Source organism: Puccinia triticina, chromosome 3A (genome assembly GCF_026914185.1).
Source record: "Puccinia triticina chromosome 3A, complete sequence".
NCBI lineage: Eukaryota > Fungi > Basidiomycota > Pucciniomycetes > Pucciniales > Pucciniaceae > Puccinia > Puccinia triticina.
Genome location: NC_070560.1, coordinates 4841508 through 4862833, shown reverse-complemented (window position 1 = coordinate 4862833; position 21326 = coordinate 4841508). Strand labels below are relative to the sequence as shown.

General features: G+C 49.0%; 5 protein-coding genes across 5 annotated transcripts; 2 read left to right on the top strand and 3 right to left on the bottom strand.

Annotated features, from left to right (window-relative positions):
• Positions 1 to 4054: 4054 nt before the first annotated feature.
• Positions 4055 to 5500, top strand: PtA15_3A534 (uncharacterized protein; the record flags this gene model as incomplete). Its single annotated transcript, XM_053167512.1, has 1 exon — positions 4055 to 5500. The coding sequence occupies one exon, from the start codon at positions 4055 to 4057 to the stop codon at positions 5498 to 5500; it is 1446 nt and encodes a 481-aa protein (XP_053018721.1).
• A 232-nt stretch (positions 5501 to 5732) lies between these two features.
• On the top strand, positions 5733 to 6144 carry PtA15_3A533 (uncharacterized protein; the record flags this gene model as incomplete). Its single annotated transcript, XM_053167511.1, has 2 exons — positions 5733 to 6030; positions 6104 to 6144. 2 exons carry the CDS (start codon positions 5733 to 5735, stop codon positions 6142 to 6144), a joined length of 339 nt encoding a protein of 112 aa, XP_053018720.1.
• A 526-nt stretch (positions 6145 to 6670) lies between these two features.
• Positions 6671 to 7824, bottom strand: PtA15_3A532 (uncharacterized protein; the record flags this gene model as incomplete). The annotated part of the gene is made up of 4 exons (XM_053167510.1): positions 6671 to 6789; positions 6862 to 7145; positions 7228 to 7567; positions 7647 to 7824. The coding sequence occupies 4 exons, from the start codon at positions 7822 to 7824 to the stop codon at positions 6671 to 6673; spliced, it is 921 nt and encodes a 306-aa protein (XP_053018719.1).
• A 1341-nt stretch (positions 7825 to 9165) lies between these two features.
• On the bottom strand, positions 9166 to 10554 carry PtA15_3A531 (uncharacterized protein; the record flags this gene model as incomplete). The annotated part of the gene is made up of 3 exons (XM_053167509.1): positions 9166 to 9960; positions 10055 to 10307; positions 10406 to 10554. 3 exons carry the CDS (start codon positions 10552 to 10554, stop codon positions 9166 to 9168), a joined length of 1197 nt encoding a protein of 398 aa, XP_053018718.1.
• A 2782-nt stretch (positions 10555 to 13336) lies between these two features.
• PtA15_3A530 (uncharacterized protein) lies at positions 13337 to 14289 on the bottom strand (the record flags this gene model as incomplete). The annotated part of the gene is made up of 5 exons (XM_053167508.1): positions 13337 to 13398; positions 13471 to 13566; positions 13655 to 13777; positions 13882 to 13962; positions 14049 to 14289. 5 exons carry the CDS (start codon positions 14287 to 14289, stop codon positions 13337 to 13339), a joined length of 603 nt encoding a protein of 200 aa, XP_053018717.1.
• Between the last annotated feature and the right edge of the window lie 7037 nt (positions 14290 to 21326).

Below are 21326 nucleotides of genomic sequence, written 5' to 3'. Positions count from 1 at the left end.
TGGTCCGATTTCCCCGCTCAGCCATTGGATTTTGTTGAGGAGTGTACGGAGCCGTCGTGAGGTGCTGGATTCCGCGCTTGGCAAAAAGTGTGCCAAACTTGTGATTACAGAATTCGCCTCCATTATCGGAGACTACTAATTTTAATTTTCGGCTGAGATAGGTTTCGGCCTGATTAAGAAATATTTGAAAGAATTGAAAGGTATCAGACTTACACTTCATTGGGTAGATAAATCGATACTTGGTATAGCCATCGATAATCTTGAGGAAATAACGATTTCCTCCCCGAGAAGTGGGGGTGATAGGGCCGCACAGATCCATATGGATACAGTCCAGAGGGGCGGAAAAGGTGGGGAACGTGCCCCCAAACGGTTGTCAATGCATTTTGGCTCGGTCGCAAACGTCGCAATCCAGGGCCTTGAGATGAAGGTTTGGGTACGCTTTATTTAAATACGCCAAACTTGGATGTCCGAGCAATCGATGGAGATCGAGCGGGGTTGGCAATGAGATAGATAATGCTTTCAAGGGATTCATGTCGATTAATAGGACATTCTCCCCGGTGGAGCCCGTAAAAATAACCTCAGAACCCTTACGACACTTGAATCGAGTGCCCCGAGAAACCGGAACCAGGGAGTATCCGAGTCAAACATAGTGGGTGAGTGAGATGAGGGAGTTGGAGAGTTTGGGCGCGAAATACGCCAGAGGAAGATTGAGAGGACCGAGCGCAGTTTGGATGATTGCTGGCCCAAACCCAACGATAGGAATTGCTGCACCGTTGGCCCCAAAAACGGAGGTAGCGGTGCTGGAGAGGTTTGAGAAGTAGGAGCGGTCTTTGAGATAGTGTCCGGATGCCCCGCTGTCGAGTACAATGGCGTCCTGGAAACCAGACTTTGTCCCTAGATTGGCCTTTGGGAGTAGCTTGGTCATCCGGTCAATTGCCGCTTGGTGATAGGCAATGGCCTTGTCCTTGTGCAGATGGAAACACTCGGACTCGGGATGGGCGGCGTCGGGATTGTGCTTTCCCCCAGTGCACTGGACTTTCTTCTTCTTCTTGGAGGCCTCACTCGATTGCTGTTGTTGAGTGACAGCCAGAGCGGTAGCTGCCGAGATGAGTTCAAGTTCCGAGTCCTTATTTCGGCGAACCTCCATTTCCAGAGCGCTAAGGAAAGGTTCCATCTCAATGACCTCGTCTTCCTTAAACTCCTTAAACTGGAGCGTTTGAAAGGTGCTGAAGGACGGCGGAAGCTTTCGTAACGCAAAAACTACGGCCATTGCGGTGAGACCATCCTTTCCAAACTTCTTGGCCCCGATTTCACAGAGATGTCAATAAGCGTGTCTGATCTCGGATATTGACTTGTCCATGTCCGATTCATCAAAGTGTATATTGAAATACTTGTCCATGGCGCTGGCGGCGTTTTCCATAGTCTTGGCCATGAAATGAGCTTCAATGGCGTCCCACAGCTTCTTAGCATCATAGTCAGTGAAGCTGGTGACGAAACGTTCCAGGTTGGCAGTCGTCATATGCATCCGAATGAAGTTAGTTGTCATTTTGTTGTGGAGCTGATAGTCGGTCTTCTTCTTCATCTCATCGGTTTGTTCGAGCAGAATATAGTCATCTAGACCCTTATAACCGAGAGTGGTGATGATCGCCCAACGCCAACTTGTGAAGTTGTCTTTATCAAGCTTGTCAGTGACAAGCTTGATGTTCGATGTGTCAATAGAGCTCATGATTGGGAGAGATGGCTGAGAGAGTGGTTTGAGGGAGGATGACGAAGACGGGATTAGGAGATTGCTGATTTTGGATTCGGATTCAGAATCGGCGGATTTAAACGATTGGCGACTGGATGCAAGAGGAGTTTTCTCTTCCGACTCAGAGGAAGAGTCCGCCAGACGGGTGTTGAACGGATCCTGAACAACGGGATTGAAGTCTTCGTTGTCGGAGTCCGCCACGGTGCAAAGTGAGATAGTTCTCTATTCGTTATCGTTCGGATTTCCTACGGACCTAAGAGCTCTTTATGCTGGGCTCATAAGCGCCCTCCATGTTACTGTTCAAGTTTTGTGACTTCTTCACCAACGGCTCCGTGGCGCGCACACCCTCCTTGGCCGACCTCGTTTTGCTTGGGGGTTGGAAAGAATCCACCCTGCAAAGTTACAACTGTGCCGTGAAGAAATTTAAGTCTTTCTGCGCGCTCACGGGCGAGCCACTGACAGAGATGCCCGTGTCGTCTAACGCCCTCGAACGGTTCTGTGTTTGGGCCGGCCGCAACGCATACTCGGCGAGTAAAGGGCAAATCAACTCTTCGACGGTAAAGAAATACCTCTGCGGGCTAAAGGCGTGGCACACTTTCCACGCAGCAACCTTCCCCACTGGTTCTAGCGACAGGATCGACCTGATTCCGAAATCGTCCGCTCGCTTGGACGCCTCGCTGTCCAAGACTCCGCCCAAACCCGCGGTGATGTTGTGGCAACTCGTCGCGGTGGCGAATTTACGCCTCGGGGGCAACAATTTCGATAGAGCGGTGGCGGGTTTGGCCATTGTCGTGTTCTGGGGTCTGGCACGCTTGACAGAACTCACATACTCTGCGAGATCTGGTGCCCTCCCCTACGCCTCCTCCTTGTTGACTTCGGATGTGGCTTTCTCTACCGACCCCTCTCTGGGGGAGGTGGCGACGCTGACGGTCAGGTCGGCAAAGACAGCAGCGCCGGGTCACCCTCAATTGATCGTCTCGACCGCACAGAAGGGGATCCTATATCCGGTGAAGGCCATAAGACGACGCCTGCCGGAAGTCGGCACGGCCAGGACTTCCCTTTTCGGGTATCAGTCCGGCGGCTGCAGGTTTCACCTGACAAGGCGCGAGGTCGTCTCACGCATACAAGGAACGCTAACGACCAACGGGCACGCTAGCGGTTTGGGACACAGCTTCCGCGTGGGAGGGGGCCTCGCTCCGATTCGCCCTGGTAATGTCGACGGGTGACATCCGCATTTTGGGCCGTTGGTCTTCAGCGTGTTACAAGCTGTACATACGCCCATACAGTCCAGCCGACGTGCGGCGGTCCGAGGCAATTTTGCTAAACGCAGGGAAGGACAGGGAAGAGTTAGAATGAAGTGTTTCTGTGGTTTCCGGGTTTTTTCTTCGGTTTCCTTTTTTTTTTCTCCGGTTTTTCTGAGAGTGTAGGGTGTTCACGCGCGGCTCAGGCTCTCCCAAAACCCTGAGTTTGTGGGCTTGCGCCTGAACCCCCACTTTCTGATGTTTGCCGGGAATAGAAACCTTCAGACCTCTTTCTCTTCCCTGGTCGGGGTCAGCAAAGGAATCATCCTTGCTGGCTCACTTCCCACACTTGCTGCGGGAAACTGCCGCACAGTGGCCCGCAGCAAGTACCAGGTGAGAGCAACAGCCGAAGTGGATAGTGTAGAACTCCTTTCCTTTTGGGCACTCTTTTCAGTAAACCCCAACTCACAAGCCCTTGGCTACAACAAAGCAATGGAGAGATAAGCCTGTTGATTACACAAACATATGTACTGGATGATTTACAACCGAGATTTTCAGTGACAGTCACACACAGACATCAAGGCTACAAATACATTACAGTGCATCATTCTCCTTTCTTTGCCATGTTCCTGAGACAAAAAACTGGGATAACTGTGCGGGTTATAGGCCTGCTTGGAGGGACTTGAGTCAAGTTCCCCTAATCGTAGCACTGGAACTCGCAAAGGACCCGGCCACTTTGACCCATTCCGGCTCCTGCCCAGCGGTCTGAACTTCCAAACCCTCCCTGGGAGTATCCGGAATCCAGCCGGGTTTTACCGGATCCTTGCTGGAATCGACCTTTACCGGGAGGAGTCGGAGCTCACCCAGGGCCAGGGGAAGATGATTTGCAGTTACAGTAGTTTGCTAAAGTCCTGAAACGCAATTTTGTCTGTGGGGTGCATTGAGGAGATTTGTGAGAGTTTGCTTCAGAGGAACTTGGGCTGCTGACGAGTCCATACCGTCTTTGGTCCCCGATCAGTTTCTAGGAACACGACGAGGTTGAAGCGGCTAGTCATCCACATCGACCATGGCTCTGAAAATCCACTCTGGCAGAGGCATTCAGCTGCTCAGTCTTCTCGTGGCGATATTCTTCCTCAGCGGGTGCGAGCCGATGGAAGCACTAAACTCGGAAACACGCGGCGAGGGGGCCGAAGACTTGTTCGACCTCGGCCGTATCATCCCTGCCGCTGGTTCATCGACGGCCGGGGCGGCTAGACAAGCTGATCACTATCAACCATCCTCAGCCAATCTTTTACACCCGGTCGGCCTTCCAGCCGGCCCTTCAGCTAGCCACGACTCCCCCCTAACAAACTGTCACCTTGCCGAAACTGCTACTGAAGAACGTCCCGCTGAGTCCCTAGCTCATGGGCAGGGCATGCCGCCGTCTGACCCCGGCGATTTTTTTGGGACCGGGTTCCGGAACATTCTGAACCTCGACGACCTTGTAGCGCGCCTGGCAGGCGGAACAGCAGGCTGGAATGGCCTCGCGGCGGAAGGGGCTTCACAGGCACATTCTGGTGTGCCGCATGGACTGGATAGCCATAGTCATACCATCGCGGGCGCTGGTCAGTCAGACGCACCCGCCCTTTCAGAACATAGCTTTCCGCCCTCTTCCGACATAAACTCCGGAGCCGATCAAAGACATCATCATAAGCGGAAGCGTGTCGGACCCAGCTTGCTCATCCCAAATCCTTTGCCGCTCAAGCACAACTACCTCCTACCAGACTATCAGTACCATCCTGCCGAAACTGCTACTGAAGAACGTCCCGCTGAGTCCCTGGCTCATGGGCAGGACATGTCGTCTGACCCCGGCGATTTTTTTGGAACCGGGTTCCGGGACATTTGGAACCTCGACGACCTTGTAGAGCGCCTCGTAGGCGGAACACCAGGCTGGAATGGCCTCGCGGCGGCAGGGGCTTCACAGGCACATTCTGGTGTGCCACATGTATTGGAAAGTCATACTCATACCATCGCGGGCGCTGGTCAGTCATACGTACCCGCCGTCTCAGACCATAGCTTCCTGCCCTCCTCGGACATAACCTCCGCAGCCGATGAAAGAGCTCCTCATAAGCGGCAGCGCGTCGAACCCAGCTTACAACCCAGCCTACTCACCCCATCTCCTTTGTCGGTCAAGCCACAGCACGACAGAATCCGTTCGCACGTATTAAATCCTTTCCCGCTCGTTCGGAACTCCGTCATCCAACGACCACAGCTCTCTGAACCGTTACCTCCAACGGGAAGACTAGTGATTGATTGGACACTCTTTGCCCCTGTTGATCCAACAGATCTCATCCAACAGAATGAGATACATAAGCTCCTGGGAGAGCTCGCAAAGAAGACCCTCAACCTCCGGCTCGTCATCCCTCAGAAAGAATTCATCCATACCCATTCCATGTACCTCCTGGGTCGCAATGGCAGCGGCAAGGACCTTCGCAAGATAAGGAAAAAAAAGATTTTTAAACAAAAAGGATGAGTTTTCGGCTCGTCGTCAGTATTGGTATCAACGTTGGTTAGACGAAACTGGGATAGACTTCACAGAAGATCTCAATCAACTCCACTTTGCAGGTTTCAATCACATCAAGACCCTCTTCCCTCTCTACCTATTTTATGTTGAGATCATATGCTCGATTGTCCCGAGAGAGGAGGAAGTCACCCTGACAATTGAACTAGACAAGGCTCGCGAATGCTTCAACAAATTGACAAAGATGGTCAATGGCGAGAAGTTTGGAAGACATCCACAGTACAAAGAGTACAAAAAGATCTACGAACGGATCGTGGGACAGAGACTTCGTGGTCACGATACATTTCCTCAACTCCTCTGGAGCTATGTGGGGCATTGGATGGTCAAGTGTAGGGGAGGAATTTTCCACGATTCGTTTGATGTCAACACAGTGCCTTCAAGGACTGTCAAAGAATTATTCAATAATGTCTTTGCCTTTGCCTACTCAGCTCTTGATGAAAGATACATTTCTTGGAAGACACTTCCATCACATGACCAAATAGGTATGTTGTATTGATTGGTAGCGTGGGTACGATGATCCCAACAGACTGATTACCACATTGTTTCTTGACGTAGTTAGCAGGCCAGACTACCAGGTTGACAAGATAATCAGCTAATGCAGTTTCATGTAATCCAATCAATATTTCTTGTATTTCAATTATTGTCTAGGGGTCACGCATTATTCTCCTTTTCTCTTACCCATCAGGTATTTAGGATTGTAGATTTCATCTTGCCTTGTTGAATATGTAGTCCAAAGACTAAAGATTAATGACACACTTTTCAGTCATCATGAAGAGAGTATCTGAGAGGATCTTCCCGTAACAGGAGTGTTTAGAGTGTACATGTAGTTGCACATTGGGAAACTATTACCAAACTCACAAACCCTCCAGTATAACAAAGCGATGAAAAGGTAGGACTGTGGATTACATGAACATGCTTGGTGATTTACAACAAAGATTTTGAGTGGCAGACACACGCTTGCATCAAGGCTACAAACGCAGTGTTTCTTTTTTTTGCGAAGTTCTTACAAAAAACTGGGATAAATGTGCTGCATGGGAAAAGATGAAAAAATGACGTGCAAGACGGAGTGGAAAGACTGATGGATGGTATCGAAGTCCTCGACTGCTGAATCTTTGAAGTTGATTATGCGGCGGAGGTGGCCGCCGGAACTTGGCGCATCGGACCCGTGAGACCGGACGAGTGAGATTTGGCCCGGAATGCCACGGTGGTGATGTATATCAACGCAGCCGAGAAGAGGAGCCCTAATGGAGAAAAAAATAGAGTTGATTAGATTGGTGCTACGAGACACTCGTGACGCAGTGCGAATGACTCACATAGCATCCAGGCGAATGCCTGAACAGCTCTCGAAGCCCCGCAGTACGGCACGCTGATGTCGATGACTTGATTGTTGAGGAACAGATCGCCGCATTGTACGGTGCCACCCAAGACGTCGGTCCAGGAGGCAGCAGCGCACAACCAAAAGAGCCAGGTTAACGCGATGAACCCGAGGTTGGAGGCGACGGACGAAAGGACATGGCCGAGAAGTCTCAAGTTGGCGAAAAGGTAGATCGGTAAGAAGAGCAAGGACCAGCACGAGGTGAACAGGAGGAAACGGAGCCTATGAAGACGAACAAGAAACAGTCAGCATGAGGGTCACGCACTGCAGCTGACCGTAGCTTGGAGAGTGGAAGTAGGGTTACCTGTCACGGTGGCTGCCGCTAGGATAGCCATGGTCGTCGTAATCATGGACGAGGACGGCAGTGATTATGAACTGGATGACCGAGAATAACAGCGCAAGCGAAAAGAGGATAGGAAGAATGATCCTGTGCAGAGTACTCTGGTGGTGAGCGGGGGTAGCAGTAGTAGACATGGTCAACAGGCTGTCGGGTGTCTGGAAAACTGGCGACTGCTTGGCAATGGGGAGGGAGGGGGATGCCGCTAAGTGGGCGGTATGGAGGCGGGATGGATTATTATTGTTTTGGTTGTTGATGGTTGGGGAGGGCGAGGGCGAGGGCAGCGGTGAAGAAAGAGGAGGGGAGACTTAAAGAGTAGTACAAAAAGGATCGGAGATCTGCTTGTGTTGATCAAGAGCAGACCACTTTATCATTTTCAGTCTTACTGTTCTCGATCGAATTTGGCTGACGTATGCTCCAACGATTGATTGGATATATGCATAGCCCTTCTGGGCAATTCAACACCGGCCAGCCGGAAAAGAGCAGAGATGCCCAGGAAAGTTCCCTGCGATTTGTGCCTTGGCCGTTTATGGAGTTCTCGATCAGGCGACCGGGCAGCTGCATGTGACGGAACCGGCGGGTTGCCCGGGTTGGACTTGCCAAAGCCGGGCGCGGCGGGAGAGCAAAGTCCTATGAATTCAACTTCACCATACTTTGTAACAACCTTTGCGGACACTCTCAGTGCTGTCCTGGTCCATAATGGACTTGCTTTGATACTATGTATTCGGCGCGAGTGACCGGGCGGAGTCACCCGCCGGGGCTTCGCTCGGAATAGTCATTTGGTATGAGTGATACAAACACCGCTCGGGGATTAAAGACCCAGAGTCCAGATCATGGGGCTGGAATCCTATCTGGTCAAGGCAGTTCTCAATGGGCAGCCGTCGACCTCGCCCTGCGGTCAGAGCAAGACTGCCTCTCCTGAACACCTCCTGATAGCTTCACCCCTCTCTTAAGGAACTGATAGGCGGAGCACACCCACTGAGATGAGCGATTAAAAAAAAGACCACATAGCCTGTCCTTTCGTGGGACTGAGAGGCGCTCTCTGAGGTTAGACCGGTACGGGAAACGAAGCTTGCCGACCCGCTCGCCCAAGAAGGCTGTTGGCCTGTTCGTGAACAGGAAATCCTCGCGGTAGAAAGGCTGTTGGCCTGCTTAGCGAGAGGGGATCCTCTGGCCGAGCAGGCCCGTGACTTGTTTGCCGGACTCGGGACTCGGCAGGCATTCCCCTGGCTGAGCCGGTCTGGCAGTTCTTCGGGAGCAATCCTCCCCGGAGAGCAGGTCCTGGCGCCTGAGCATAGGGCCATGCTGCAAAGTGTTGTCCTTCGGGGCTTGCTTTTTATTTCAGAAAATATGACCCACGCACGAGCCACGGTGTTTATTGCGGCGGGGATTTTTCCAGCCATTCATTTGTTTACACACAATTCATCTTTCCCATGTGCAGATTATCTAGCCATCTTAATCCACTCGAGAGGAGTATCTCATGTACACTCCTTGATGCTTCTGTTCACAGACGCATTCCTCCGGCTTGAGACTGAGGCCACTTTTTAACCTCATTGACAATGGACATGGCCTCGAAAATATTGACTTATCACACGTTCATTAATCAATGATCAGTTCAACAAAAGATTCTATGTACAATATCTAGGTAGTTTATTGATTTTCTTCAGTCTAAATAACAAAATGCGATGTATATTCTGAAAAACGAGTAAGGACCAAACTGTGTGTTTCTTCACGTTTGTTTTTGGACTTTTGTTATCTTTACAAAACGAGATGAGTCAGTTGTATTCAGTCAGTCCATTGACTATCACTCACAATAACTAGGCACAGTACAGAGATACTAAATCTTGATAAAGCTGCCGGATTCTATATATTTGAGGTAACTCTCTTTCTACGGATAGGATGATATTAACAGTGGCAACCATGATTAGGGTTTGGGCGTTCGCCAGTGTGGACGTCTAAGCTTCCTCGACGACTCCTGTGACTCGGTATGCTATTGTGATGGGGCTGTTGATTATAGATGCAAGAGGTTGAGCGCTGACCACTGGGGCGGGTTATGGAATCGTAAGCTTCGTCGAGATAGTAACCAATGCCTGTCGATGGGCGGGTGGGTGGTCGAGTAGGTGGCCCAACAATTGTGTTCGAGCAGGAGGAGACAGGCCTGATCGGCGTGGACGGCTTTAAGATTCCCTTCAGAGGTTGATCATTACCGCTACCTGAAAGAGAATTGCGACGACTGACGCCTCTAGAGCCGGGATTTGAGCGAGAAGACCGCGGGCGAGCTTCTTCGCAGACGTTCGAGGCCACGGAGAGAGGGCGCAAGGGATGGAGCACGTTTTGGGAGTGTGCTAGCTTTTGTTGTCGGTCGGCTAATCGCAAACGTTGAAGGAGCAAGGCTGGGTCGGGCGCACACGTCGCTGGGGGACCGGCACTGCTGAACGAAGGTCGGCGGGACATAGGTCGAGACATAGGCGGCGGAGCATGAGAAGCTGGAACGGCAAGGCTTGCTGAACTCGCGTTGCGAGAGTGACGTGATCGTGGCGAGAGTGAGCTAGGCGTGGTCGGTCCACCTGAGGAGGCCCATGGGTGAGAAGAACATGAAGAGCCAGAGCAGGTGGGTGAATTCGAGCTGAGCGAGTGAAGAGAATCTCGCAGGTCCGCATTTGGATGCGAGCGCGATCGGCTGAATGAAGGCCTTGAGGACTGTTAGGCAAATACAATAATGGGTAGAAGAAAAGCAATACTCGATCAGTTGGATTGGATAACAAGTTGAATGAAGGAGAGATCATCCACTGACGGGGTCTGCCCTTTTCGATTCTCCCATACCATGGACATTGGGCTGATGTTGTAAACAGAGCTCCCTCTCCAAGCGCAGGTTTTGAGCCACCAAAAACGCCTTTTCTTCTTTTAGCTCACGGGCTTCTTGTTTGATGAGGGCTAGCTGCATTTGATGACGGTGCTGCAACTCTTGAAGTTGTTTGGTAGTGATGACCCCTGGGGGTGCTCCGTGGGAGCCAATAGAGTTCGCAGGTCGATGGGTAGCATGGGCGCTGGAGGTGATTTGATCAAGATCGTCGATCAGCTATATTGATCACTTGAAACGAGATATCCCCTGGCAGAGAGGGGGCATACGCCAAGAGTTACTTACGAGGACCTGAGGGCGGGGTCATTCTGCGCCGGGGCCAGGGAGTTAAGACGTGGCATAGCTTTATTTTTTGAGGGTGCAGTTTCCATGGATAGTTTGTGCGGCAAAGTCGCTGGGCGGGAGTCCTGACGGATTCTGGGGGATGGCAGCATAACGGATGAGATAATTGAGGAGTTGCAGACGAGATGAAAGGCTAGTCAGCGTTAACTGTGTGGTTCAAGCGATGTAAATTGAACTGCTTGGATAAACTGAAACAGTGATTGGAAACCAGGAAGAGAGAGATACGATTACGAGCAGAGCCAAGAGGGGAGTGAAGATATCTGTTTTGAAAAGAGCCGTATGCCAAGATATCTATCTCGAGATTTCGAAGAGCTAAATCTTGCCAAGTTGCTCCAATAAAGTCCGACCAATCCACATCAATAGAATGCAAGTGCGTAAACGGGTGAGAACGAAGTTGAGAGACAAATGATGCTTTGGAAACAGAATATAACTGAGGTGAAAATCAGTAGAGAAACTATAACCACTTGGATCAGCCAGTTAAAAGATATTTGTGTCTTCAGTGGCATCCGAGTCGGCGAAAGGGCATCAAACTCAGCACTCGGCTTCAAACTCAGCAATCAATTGACTGGCGTGATTTCTCGAGGGCACTCGCACCGATCATGGAGTATTCTGGGGACCCTTGCCAGTGGCACATCAAAGTCTGAGAGGTTGCGGAAGTAGAATGGTCGGCCGGGTCCAAGTCAGATAAATGACACTGATACATACTCGAATCAAGATTACGAGAAGGCAATATCCATTCAAAGATTAAAAGAATGCAGCGTATTTGACCTAAAGCTGGGAGTGGTAGAGACTTTAACTGACAACCGGAACTCGACATACAAACCACGACCACGATGCTCAAGTTCACAAATCTGAGCCGGTTAATAAGAACGACAAGTCGAGGAAAGGGAAGGATTAATGGAACTCACGCAAGGTCGACCAAGTCAATCGCTGGTCCAGCTCGAGCTGTTAAAGGATGGATGAGGTGAGTCTTGGGGGTGACCAATCAGAGGGAGTTTGTTTCAGTTGCGGTCATTAACCACCTTTTTACGGCAAGCCAGGGTCTCGAATTTCCAGGGACCCCCAACTTCCAAGCTTTCAGAGCTCTCGGGAAATAAGGCCACCGAAAAATAGAAATGTCGAAACGGATGGACGCAAAGAAGGGGCCCCAGAAACGACACATAACGTCAAGGCGATACCCACACACATGAATAGCTTGTGCATAGCGATGAGGATGATAGACAAATTTGAACATGGTTTGTCTCAACAAGTACATAATATGCATTTGTGTCCAAGACTGGAAAGTAGAAAGTGAAGCTTCCATACAAACTCATTCTCCAGTCTCTCCCGAGTCCGGACCAACTGATGCCGATTGATCTGAAGGTTTTGTAGACAGCTCGGCTGATGGGTGTTTGTCTCAAAAGACGTGGGAGGATGCGGTAGGATGCGGTATTGTTCAAGAAGTTGAAAATTCGGTTGTCGACCCTTGAGTGAGTACATTCTACATAAATGCCGAAGCTGAGACTGAAGCAAGGTTGGTGTGATTTCTCAACAAATGGGCAACTCCTGGCAACCTCTCAGGCCAAAAGGGCTTTTTTTTTTTTTTTTAGTGCAGTATTCCAAAAGGGCTTCTGGGATGGACTCGCCAACCGATGTATGTATGTATGTATAACATAGACAGCCTACATACATAATTCATATGCTTTGGCAAGTCAAAGTACAAACTCGAGCCTTCTTAAGTCAAAAAGCCAATGGGATTTGCTCGGCGTGAGGAAAACCAAACATCGAAACCGCAAGTGAAGGAACACGCACAGTTATTTCAAATTTCAAACCCTTGGCTCCGAGCCTCGCAAACCCGAAGTCGATAACAAGGTCGCTCGAATCGCTGTCGCGAAGATGTAGAGATGTGTGAGGAGTGATGGCCCGGCTATGCTGGAGACTGTTGCGATAGGTCGTGATTTTTTGTTGATTCGCGACTTGATCCTTTGGGGCGACTTGTCTATCTTGCGGATTTCCGATTCAGCAGGTGTTTCGTGTGCATGTTTAAAGCTTGAAGCAGGCCAGGATGATCGGAGAGGCAAACACTGCGGGAGTAGATCTGGACAAAAAGGCAAAAACGATACAGAGTAGATGTTCGTCGCCAATGCTTTTAAGGAGTTCTGCTCCTGCAGACCTGCCAGGAGCTGCCTCAGAGCAGACTTGATCATTAGTAGCTGTAGCGAGATATGCTGCAGTCGATTCTGACGACGGATGTACCACACACCACTTGCTCGTGAGTCGTCAGGGTGCTACATACAAAACAAGTGGGCTAAGGGAAAGAGTATCCTCTTGGCGACCTGGTTGCTTGCGCTTGCTTGTGTTGATCGTTGACAGTAAGCTCCGCCCAACAGAGATCTATATGTACGCTGGACTCCGTGTACCCGTTGGACAATCAGGTTTGTTAACCCGGGTCCGGGACCAACGTGATTACCGGCTAGTTTAAGTTGCCCATGCTCGGCAGATTAACCCGACAAATGCGATTGCTCTCGACTAAGCCTCTTCGGGCCGAAGCGTCTCCTGCAGAGAAGATTAACAGCAAACTGCAGCAAATTGACACTGGTGGTCAGAGGCTGACGGGGCATTGTAGAGAAAACGATGAATTTTGGGCTTTGCATCTCTCGTGCAGCTTGTTCTCAATTCTTGCTTCAAATCCGAATAGTAGTCCTTGTTGCAGACCTCATTCTGATATGTAAGACAAACGGAGCAAAGTTGATACATTCCCAAAGTGATTGTGTATATTCTGTTTTCATTTTTTCAATTTTGCCATTTCAACTCCAACAAGAACGGAGGATGCCCTTCTTATGAATCTGCAAATCAGCGCAGTGGAGGGTCATATGGATGCATCCGACTAGCAGACTAGCCGATATTTAAAGGTGGAGGAGGTTCCTGGAAGGTGGTGTGATAGCATTCATCACAGTCTGCGAAGGTGCGACAAGACAACTTTAGCACAACAACCTTCCTATTGCTGATTATTTGAAGCTTGGACTCACATGGTCTGAAGTTGTTGTTTGACTCGGGTAAGCTCCATGTGCATCCATACCGACGTACTATTGGATCGTCGGAATCACTGTCCACACCTACGGCCACTACATGAAGCACAAAGGTTTCCAACCAGGGGGGATAAGCTTCATAGTTACTAATATAGCCAAAGAAAGAGCTACATGGAATACGCACCTAACAATCCATCGAGATTTTTGGCCCAGATTTGGAGTGGTCGCATGAATTTTACTGGTGTGAATCCCCCTGCCTCGCCAGGATTAGGGGCTCGTACGCAATCTACAAATTGTATAAGTTGGACTGATGGGTGAGGAGAGAAGGAAATTATCAAGAGGAGATGGTTGATAGTCTCAGTTAGTCACTGTCAACGATTTGACCAGGGTCTATTAAACAATCGAACTTGCGAGGTATTACTCCGTTTTTCTTCTTCGCTTTGCATGAGGACCAGACGCAATTGTAACCCTTCGCATCGTAGCCTCTGCACGCTGTAGGCAAAACCATTGTTATATTTCGAGAGTTAGAGCTTATACGGCTTCCTTTTACAATACGATCTCAGGATTGGTGAACTTACAGGCGCGCTGAAGATTAATCTCAACTTGTTTAGTAAATGCTCCTAACGGGACCCTCTGTTGAGTAGCCCAGCTGTCACCACATTCTATGGAACCCTTCACCCGGACTCCATCATCTGGCATCGGGGCTCTTCGGGAAAGGGCTTGTCGCTGGATTTCGGCAAGCTCAACGGCTGGTAGGCCGACCAGAGCAATCGCGGCAGAAACAAAGTATAGCTTCCAGATTGAACCGGCTGGAAACATATTGATGGTGGAGATTTCAAGGTAGTTAAATAAAGATGCCGGGTTGTAGAGGCCAAAGAAAACTGCGAACGGCGGTTATCTAGTCAAAATGTCTTGGTTTCGAGGCAGGAAGTGAGTAGTGGTGGGCAGGATGAAAGCCTGCTAAAATGTTCAGCTTTTATGCTCAAAAGGAAGTGCATTGCCCAATGCGGCGCGGGGAATTCAACAAGGGCGCATGCCAACTGAAGAACTCCGTCAACGCCACATGTTTGTGGCTCCACATGTATTTGCACCCCCCCGGACGCCCTTGTTTGTGCGAGCGCCTCGCCTGCGCCACAGGTCACAAGCTGTCACAAGGCAGCACAAGGCTGGTCCTTTTTTTTTTTTAAAAAAAAAAGTGCAGTTTGGCTCACCTATGAAACTGGAGAGCTGACATCTAATAGGCGGGCTCCCAGATGTCTGGGAAGGCGCCTTTTAGATGCCCTTCTCCGAATTGGCGGGCGGCTTAGAGCCGCTCGACTGCACGGAGCGCGCCTGCGAAATCCCGGCTGCCCCTCCAGACTCCATTCCTGCGCTAACTTAACACAAGTCCCCCCTGGTGGGAGGCTCGCTGTGGCTGGCCGCGAAGCGGCCCCTCCCGCAGGGAGGGACTTGCGCGTAATGTCAAAATTTTGGCTGGGAAAGAAATCACAAATGGCTGGAGGGAAAATATTAAGCCTCAGCCAGCCTCCCCCTCAGGTCCTGTGGACCTGCCCCAGAGCCAAAAGATACTTCTGGACCTCAGCTTTCATTTGGCACTGGTCTCATCTCCTCAATCCAAACCATTTGCACTGTACTAATGGTTTAAAAATAAAAAAACATGAAGAAATGTAAACTAAGGATGCGCAACCATCATGCCTGGTGGATCCTGGATCCGCAAACCCACAGATCCTACACATGTAGTGTTGCATTTTGTTGCATATAGGAAACTCAATTGTGCATATTATCAGAAAATCCGAAAATGGATCTTCAGAGCAATGAGATATCCTTCAGGGTTTCTTTGACCTTCAAAACGGATTCCTTCAATCAGTTTTGGAGCTTTTTGCTCAAAATTTTGGGTGAGGGTGCGCATCAGCACTGCCAATGTAACTGTCTATTCAGTTTTTTTTGTACATATTTTGCTGATTTTTAAATAATTATTTAGTGGTTTTGGGGTTGAATATCCTTCCTTTCCCTGCCAGACTTCAGACATTAGGCGTAAGCCTCTCCTGCGGAGAGCCCTCCGGGCGGGGTCCCCCGGACCCTCCGTTCGAGAGGCTTAGTTAAGCTAGATTCCTGCGCCACCAGCCCGAACTTAACGCAGTCCCTCCTGCGGAGGTCGCGCTGCGCGCGACCTCCGCAGGAGGGACTTGCCCGCAAGGGGTGAATGTTGGCACAGGAGGAACTTGATTTTTTGCCAAATTCCCAAAATTTTCAGTAATCTGCCGGTCCCTGCCTCAACTTAGCAAATTCTTTCCTTTTTTTTTGACCAAATGAAAGATCTCCATGTTGCGGAGAGGACTACATTTTCAAAAAATTTATTATCCAATTTCTTCAAACTGTAATTGGAGCAGTAAATCATCCAACTCCCTTCTTAGGTGGAGGGTTGAGTAAATCTATAAAGTGCCCTTGGATAGGCTTGAATCCTTTTTTTACCTTCAAGGTTATCCCTCCTGGGGAGGGCCCTTTGGGCCCCCCTTGGAGGGACTTTGATAAGTTTGCACCAGCCCCTTCCCCACCGGACACCTGACACTCCAAATCTAGTATTGTGTTTTGAAGAATCCTTGGACGGATTTGCAGGATTTTCCTGGATTTTCTCCCAAGGTTCAAAGGCTCTCCACAATTGCTGTCCTTTGGCTTTTACCTCTCCAAGGCCATGATGTTCTCATTGACAATCATCTTGGCCACAGCAGCCAGTAGACCATGCACCCGCAGAGCGCAGAGCGGTCAACTGGCATCCGCCCTCATCCGCCCCTCCACCACGGTCAAACAGACCATACCCTTGAAGACTCAGCGGAACACATGTCACGATTCAGAATTGATCTGTTTGGTAGGAAGGACCCACCCCCAGGGCACCTCTCTGCTAGTGAGCTCTGGCGCATTTGCCAAATTGGCCCGCCACCGGCTCAAATCACTGTAATTCCGGAGCAATCTAGCCTTTTCCGAATCATCCATGTGTATGGAGGCCCTGAGCCGCCATTCTGGCCAAAAAAACAAAAATTATGGTGAGATCACGCCAAAAAGGACAGCTCACCTGCCAAACTCGCCATGGTGGCGGCAAATGGCCACCCATACAGGCCAATGCTTTGTCCACGCCACCCATCAGCAAAATGGACACCTGGCTTGCATTGGAAGAACTGGGTGAGAAGCCATGTAATCTGTATCAGACCAGCTCTCTTGTATCACTATCATTGAGACAGCTTCAATGGGTCCGGTGATCATATGCATTTATGTTCAAGCCTTCCAAATTAGCGGTCATCCACGGTTGTTGAGAGGATCAACCTTGCAATGAATGGTTTGTACCGGTAGTTGAGTGGCCTCAACCCTCTTCAATGACCGGTACCACCCGGTCATTGAGTGGACTCAAACCCTCTTGATGACCGGTACAAGCCAATCATTGAGTCAACTCAACTCTCCCAATGACCGGTACAAACTGGTCATTGAGAGGGTTGAGTCCACCCGATGATTGGTTTGTACCGCTCATTGAGAGGACATACAACCTCTCAATGACCGGTCACACTTGATGACCGGTACAAACCGTTCATTGCAAGAGTTGATCCCTCTCAATCACCGGTTTGTACCGGTCATTGGGAGGACATAAAACCTCTTGATGGCCGGTCAGACCGTTCATCAAGAGGAAATTCAACCTCTTGATGACCGGTCAGACCGTTCATCGAGAGGACATACAACCTCTCTATGAACAGTCCAACCGGTCATTGAGAGGACTAGTACACTACTTAAGCCTCTCGATGACTGGTACATACCAGTCATCAAGAGGAATTGGCACTACTCAAGCACTCAATAACCGGTACATACTGGGCATTGAGAAGGATTAACCCTTGCAATGTGTTTTCTACCGGTCATCAAGTGTGATCCCTCTTGATGACCGGTGTGTACCGGTCATTGAATATTAAATATGCATTGGAAGTTTATCTGAGGCATTCTGTGGCACACATACAGCAGCTGTCACATAACTGCAGTATGGCTTGTATGGCGTAGGGATTCACCTATTTGCTCGGCCAATTCACCTAATCTGGCCTGTTTGGCGGAGGGATTCAATATCCGGAATTGTCAAAAATACCTGGCCAGACTGGCGGTTCAGGGCCTCCATACATGTGGATTTTAATTTTTATTCGTTTTTCTGCATGCAGAAGCAGGTAATCCACTACACCACGTCCTTTAAGCTGTTATTCTGCAAGCCGGATCAGAAGGACGCATGGAATACAATTCAGCCACGTTGAAAGTCTTTTGAGGTCACCGTTGTGATGAACAAAAGTGGTCACTGCGTAGAAATGTCAGGACCCCGCTGCTCCAAGATGATTCCCAGGTGAAGTCGGGTGATCTGGAGAAACTCCGCTCCAAAGCTCCGCCGCGTTGTAGGGCTCTGAGTGGGATAAATAAAGTAAAGCATGTAAAATAATCTAGCGCCGCAAAGTAAACAGTAAAGTAAAGCTCCGCAGCATAAAAAAAAGATAACTCCGCCACAAAAATCCGCAAGAACCGCAAGAAACAGCCGTAAAGCAAACACAAAACTCCGCAAAGCACAACCGTAACACATAAAGCAAGTCCGCAACGTAAAACTCCGCTCTGCAACGTACGCAAAGTAAAAGAAGCACAACAATCTACAAAGTAAAGTAAACCATAAAAAGAGAGTCTGTGGGGAGTATGATGATACAGAATCCTCCCTCCACCACTGTGGTTTTATAGAGAAAAGGAAGAGAACTAAAAAAATATCCTCCGCCCGCCTCCCACACACGCCATCCGCTAACTCCGTTCACACACAAGCACACTTGTCATCCGCCAAGCGCTATACACACGCACATCATCCGCCAACTCCTGTCGTCTCCGCCGCTCGCCTTTGAACGCCGTCAAACTCCTCTCTCTAGCTTCCACGCCCCTGTCTAGCCTATGATGTCAGGATCCCACACGCCGCCCTTCTGGCTGCCACGGCTTCCCCCAATCACCACCTCCTCTATCCAGTCCGCGCTGGCCTGCTTAGTCTGAGTCCAGTTCCACCTTTGAGCTCCACGCGCCGCCGCCTTCAGTTGTGCGCTCCGCTCTGCTCCGTTCCGCACTGTTTCCGCACTGTTTCCGCACCGTTTCCGCACCGCCTGTGCGCCCCACTGATTGCTCTGTGGAAAATTTGACACAAGTTCCAGAACTGATCACCACACCGTCTTGGCTGGATCGATGAGTTGCGAGGAATTTTGAACTCTTGTTGCAGTGGAGTGCAACACAGATTCTGCCGGCGCCGGTGTAAGACTCAAAAGGTGTCGTGAGACCCTTTTGCTGAATGGCGAAAGGTATGGATGAGGTGCAAGCTCTGCCTTTCTGTATATCAGAAAACAAGACCACCAAGGTAAGCTTGGCAATTTATTTTGTGATGGGATATGTTCAAAGATGAGATTGTTGTCAATGTCTGAGGTTGATTGAGTTTTGATGTATGAGATAGGTGACGGTGACTTGATGTCTTGAGTGGGGCTTGTACCTAGGTCCTTGGCCTGGGGGTATATAAGTTCAAAAAGGTGAGAGGTGATGAGGGTGAGAGGGAGCTACGCTCAACCAGGAGTGGAACCAGGGACTGGTTACTGGTGACAGGTGTGTGAACTGAGTAGTGATATAAATGTCAATAAAATTGTGAAAGGTATGTGAACTGAGTGGTGATATGTACTGATAACTGTGATATGGATAGAGGATAATATGAGTGGTGATAAGTGAGTAGAGAATATAGACTGCCGGATGGCATGATGATCTGAGGGGGAATGTCCCCTGATGGGATGAGGAGAAAACAACTGGCAGGCAGAGGCCTCCTTATATAGAAAATGATGAGGGAATTTAGCTCCAGGGGAGCAGCTTTGAGGGAATTTGGCTGGTGAGAAAGTACAACTGAGGGAATTTAGCTAGACTACCTACAATGCGTCCCTTTGATATGCAAACAGGATCATATATATATTATTCACACAAGGATTTTCCAAGACCATAGGTATGCAAATGAGAAACAAACATATGCAAAGAGAAAATAGGAGGTGAGGACTGATAAAACGAAGGAAGAAAAGTAATTCATGTGCCATATGCATTATGCCAAGTATGTTAGCCAAGAGTTGAGTCTGTGTGTGAACCCGCCCGGACTGGTGCGTGAAAGGGATGATTTGCATATCTTCTGATCCGGTAGAGATATGAGAGTGGTTTCAGTGGGTGACTAGGGGTTATTTTGGTCCTAAATTTCACTTCTGATGTCCATTTGGCTGTATCTTGAGGCGTTTTGTGAGTACACATAAAAGTTTGAATTTTTCTCCTACAAACACAGGAATAATGACCACACCGGGGATCTCATCCTCAATCCCGCAGCTTCAGGAGTTTTGGATTCAGAGGTTGATTGGAAAATATTTATGGGTCTGAAGGTCACCCCTGAATATAAAAAATTGGCTAAACAGACTCTGAACAACAATGAAAAGTTTGAAAAATGGATGAGGTATGTGGTGGACCTTGGCCTCGACCACACACCGGCAACATTGGAGATTGTTATGGAAAATCCGGGGACAAAAGCAAAACAAGAGAAGGTTGCTGTTGCTTTCCAAAATCATATTTTAACTCAGCGGGCTGCAATCAAGGCAAGTGGATCAAACCCACAAGGCTCGAGTGATGTCCCTCCGGTCCGAGATCTTGCACCAACCAATTTTCAAGCCCAAAATGTTGTGATGAACCAGATCTATGCAAGCCACCTGCCAACCAAAAAGTACAAAACCCGGATGCCTGTCTATATTGATCCAGTGGACCCGACTCGCTACATTCCATTGACCGGCGGGGTGGTCACAAAGTGGGCTCAAGCCATTGTGAGTATCTTCAAAGCTATTAGTTGATGTATCAACTCCGGAATTTAAATCTTGAATTGGTTTTAGATCCAAAAAGTTGAGGGAGTGAACATCCGTGCACCCCCAGCCGACATCAAGTTTGAGAAACTCTTATTGGCTAAAAAAAGAATGCTAAACAATCTTGAGGTCAACAATGATGGCCGTCGCCAACGCAGCCCATCAGCCGAATCTACCACTTCTGTCATTGAACCCAATGAACAGTTGCTCTGTGATTATGTCAAATTTGTGAAAATACATCCAATAAACAAGATCAAGTCCTGGCAGTCCTTGATGAAAAAGACATCACACATCCAAAGATGTTCCGTTCAAAGAGCATCACAGTGGAAAAGATGAGTCAATGGGGCTTAAGTGATGGGATCATTGCTCAATTACGCAACAATTTCTCCAAATTTTAACACCACTTAGCTGCTCAATAGTTTCCCCGGACTCTTATTCTATTCAATTTGATTTTTCCCATAAAGCATAATAATTATCCCCAGATGTAGGCCAACTGCCCAATTATTTTATAATCTTAACCTTTTCCACTCATTCCATTGTCCAATCTGATCACTGTAACCTCATATGTTGTAATATGACCATACCCAGCACCATTGTATTCTTACCTTCTTGATTCAATGCTGATTTGCAGCAGCTGTATTACCCAGATTTCTATGCACCTCTTGACACAATACTTAGCCTTAAAATTCATTGCAGATGTTTATTTTGCTGCCAAATGAGTATCTATCCTTTCTGGGGAAGCTATACTCAATCCATTGATCCAATCTGTCCCGCTCAGTCCGCATGTCTTTTTGAGAGGAGAAGAAATCAGCGACAGCATGCAAGATAGAAATCAGTAGAAATTTGTAGCGGTACTCAATGCCTGGATAAAAGGGCTCCAGTAGTTCGCCAGAAGCATATTCCGAGCGCGGCGGGTATTTGGCTGAGTCGTGGGGGCGGATAAAGATGTAT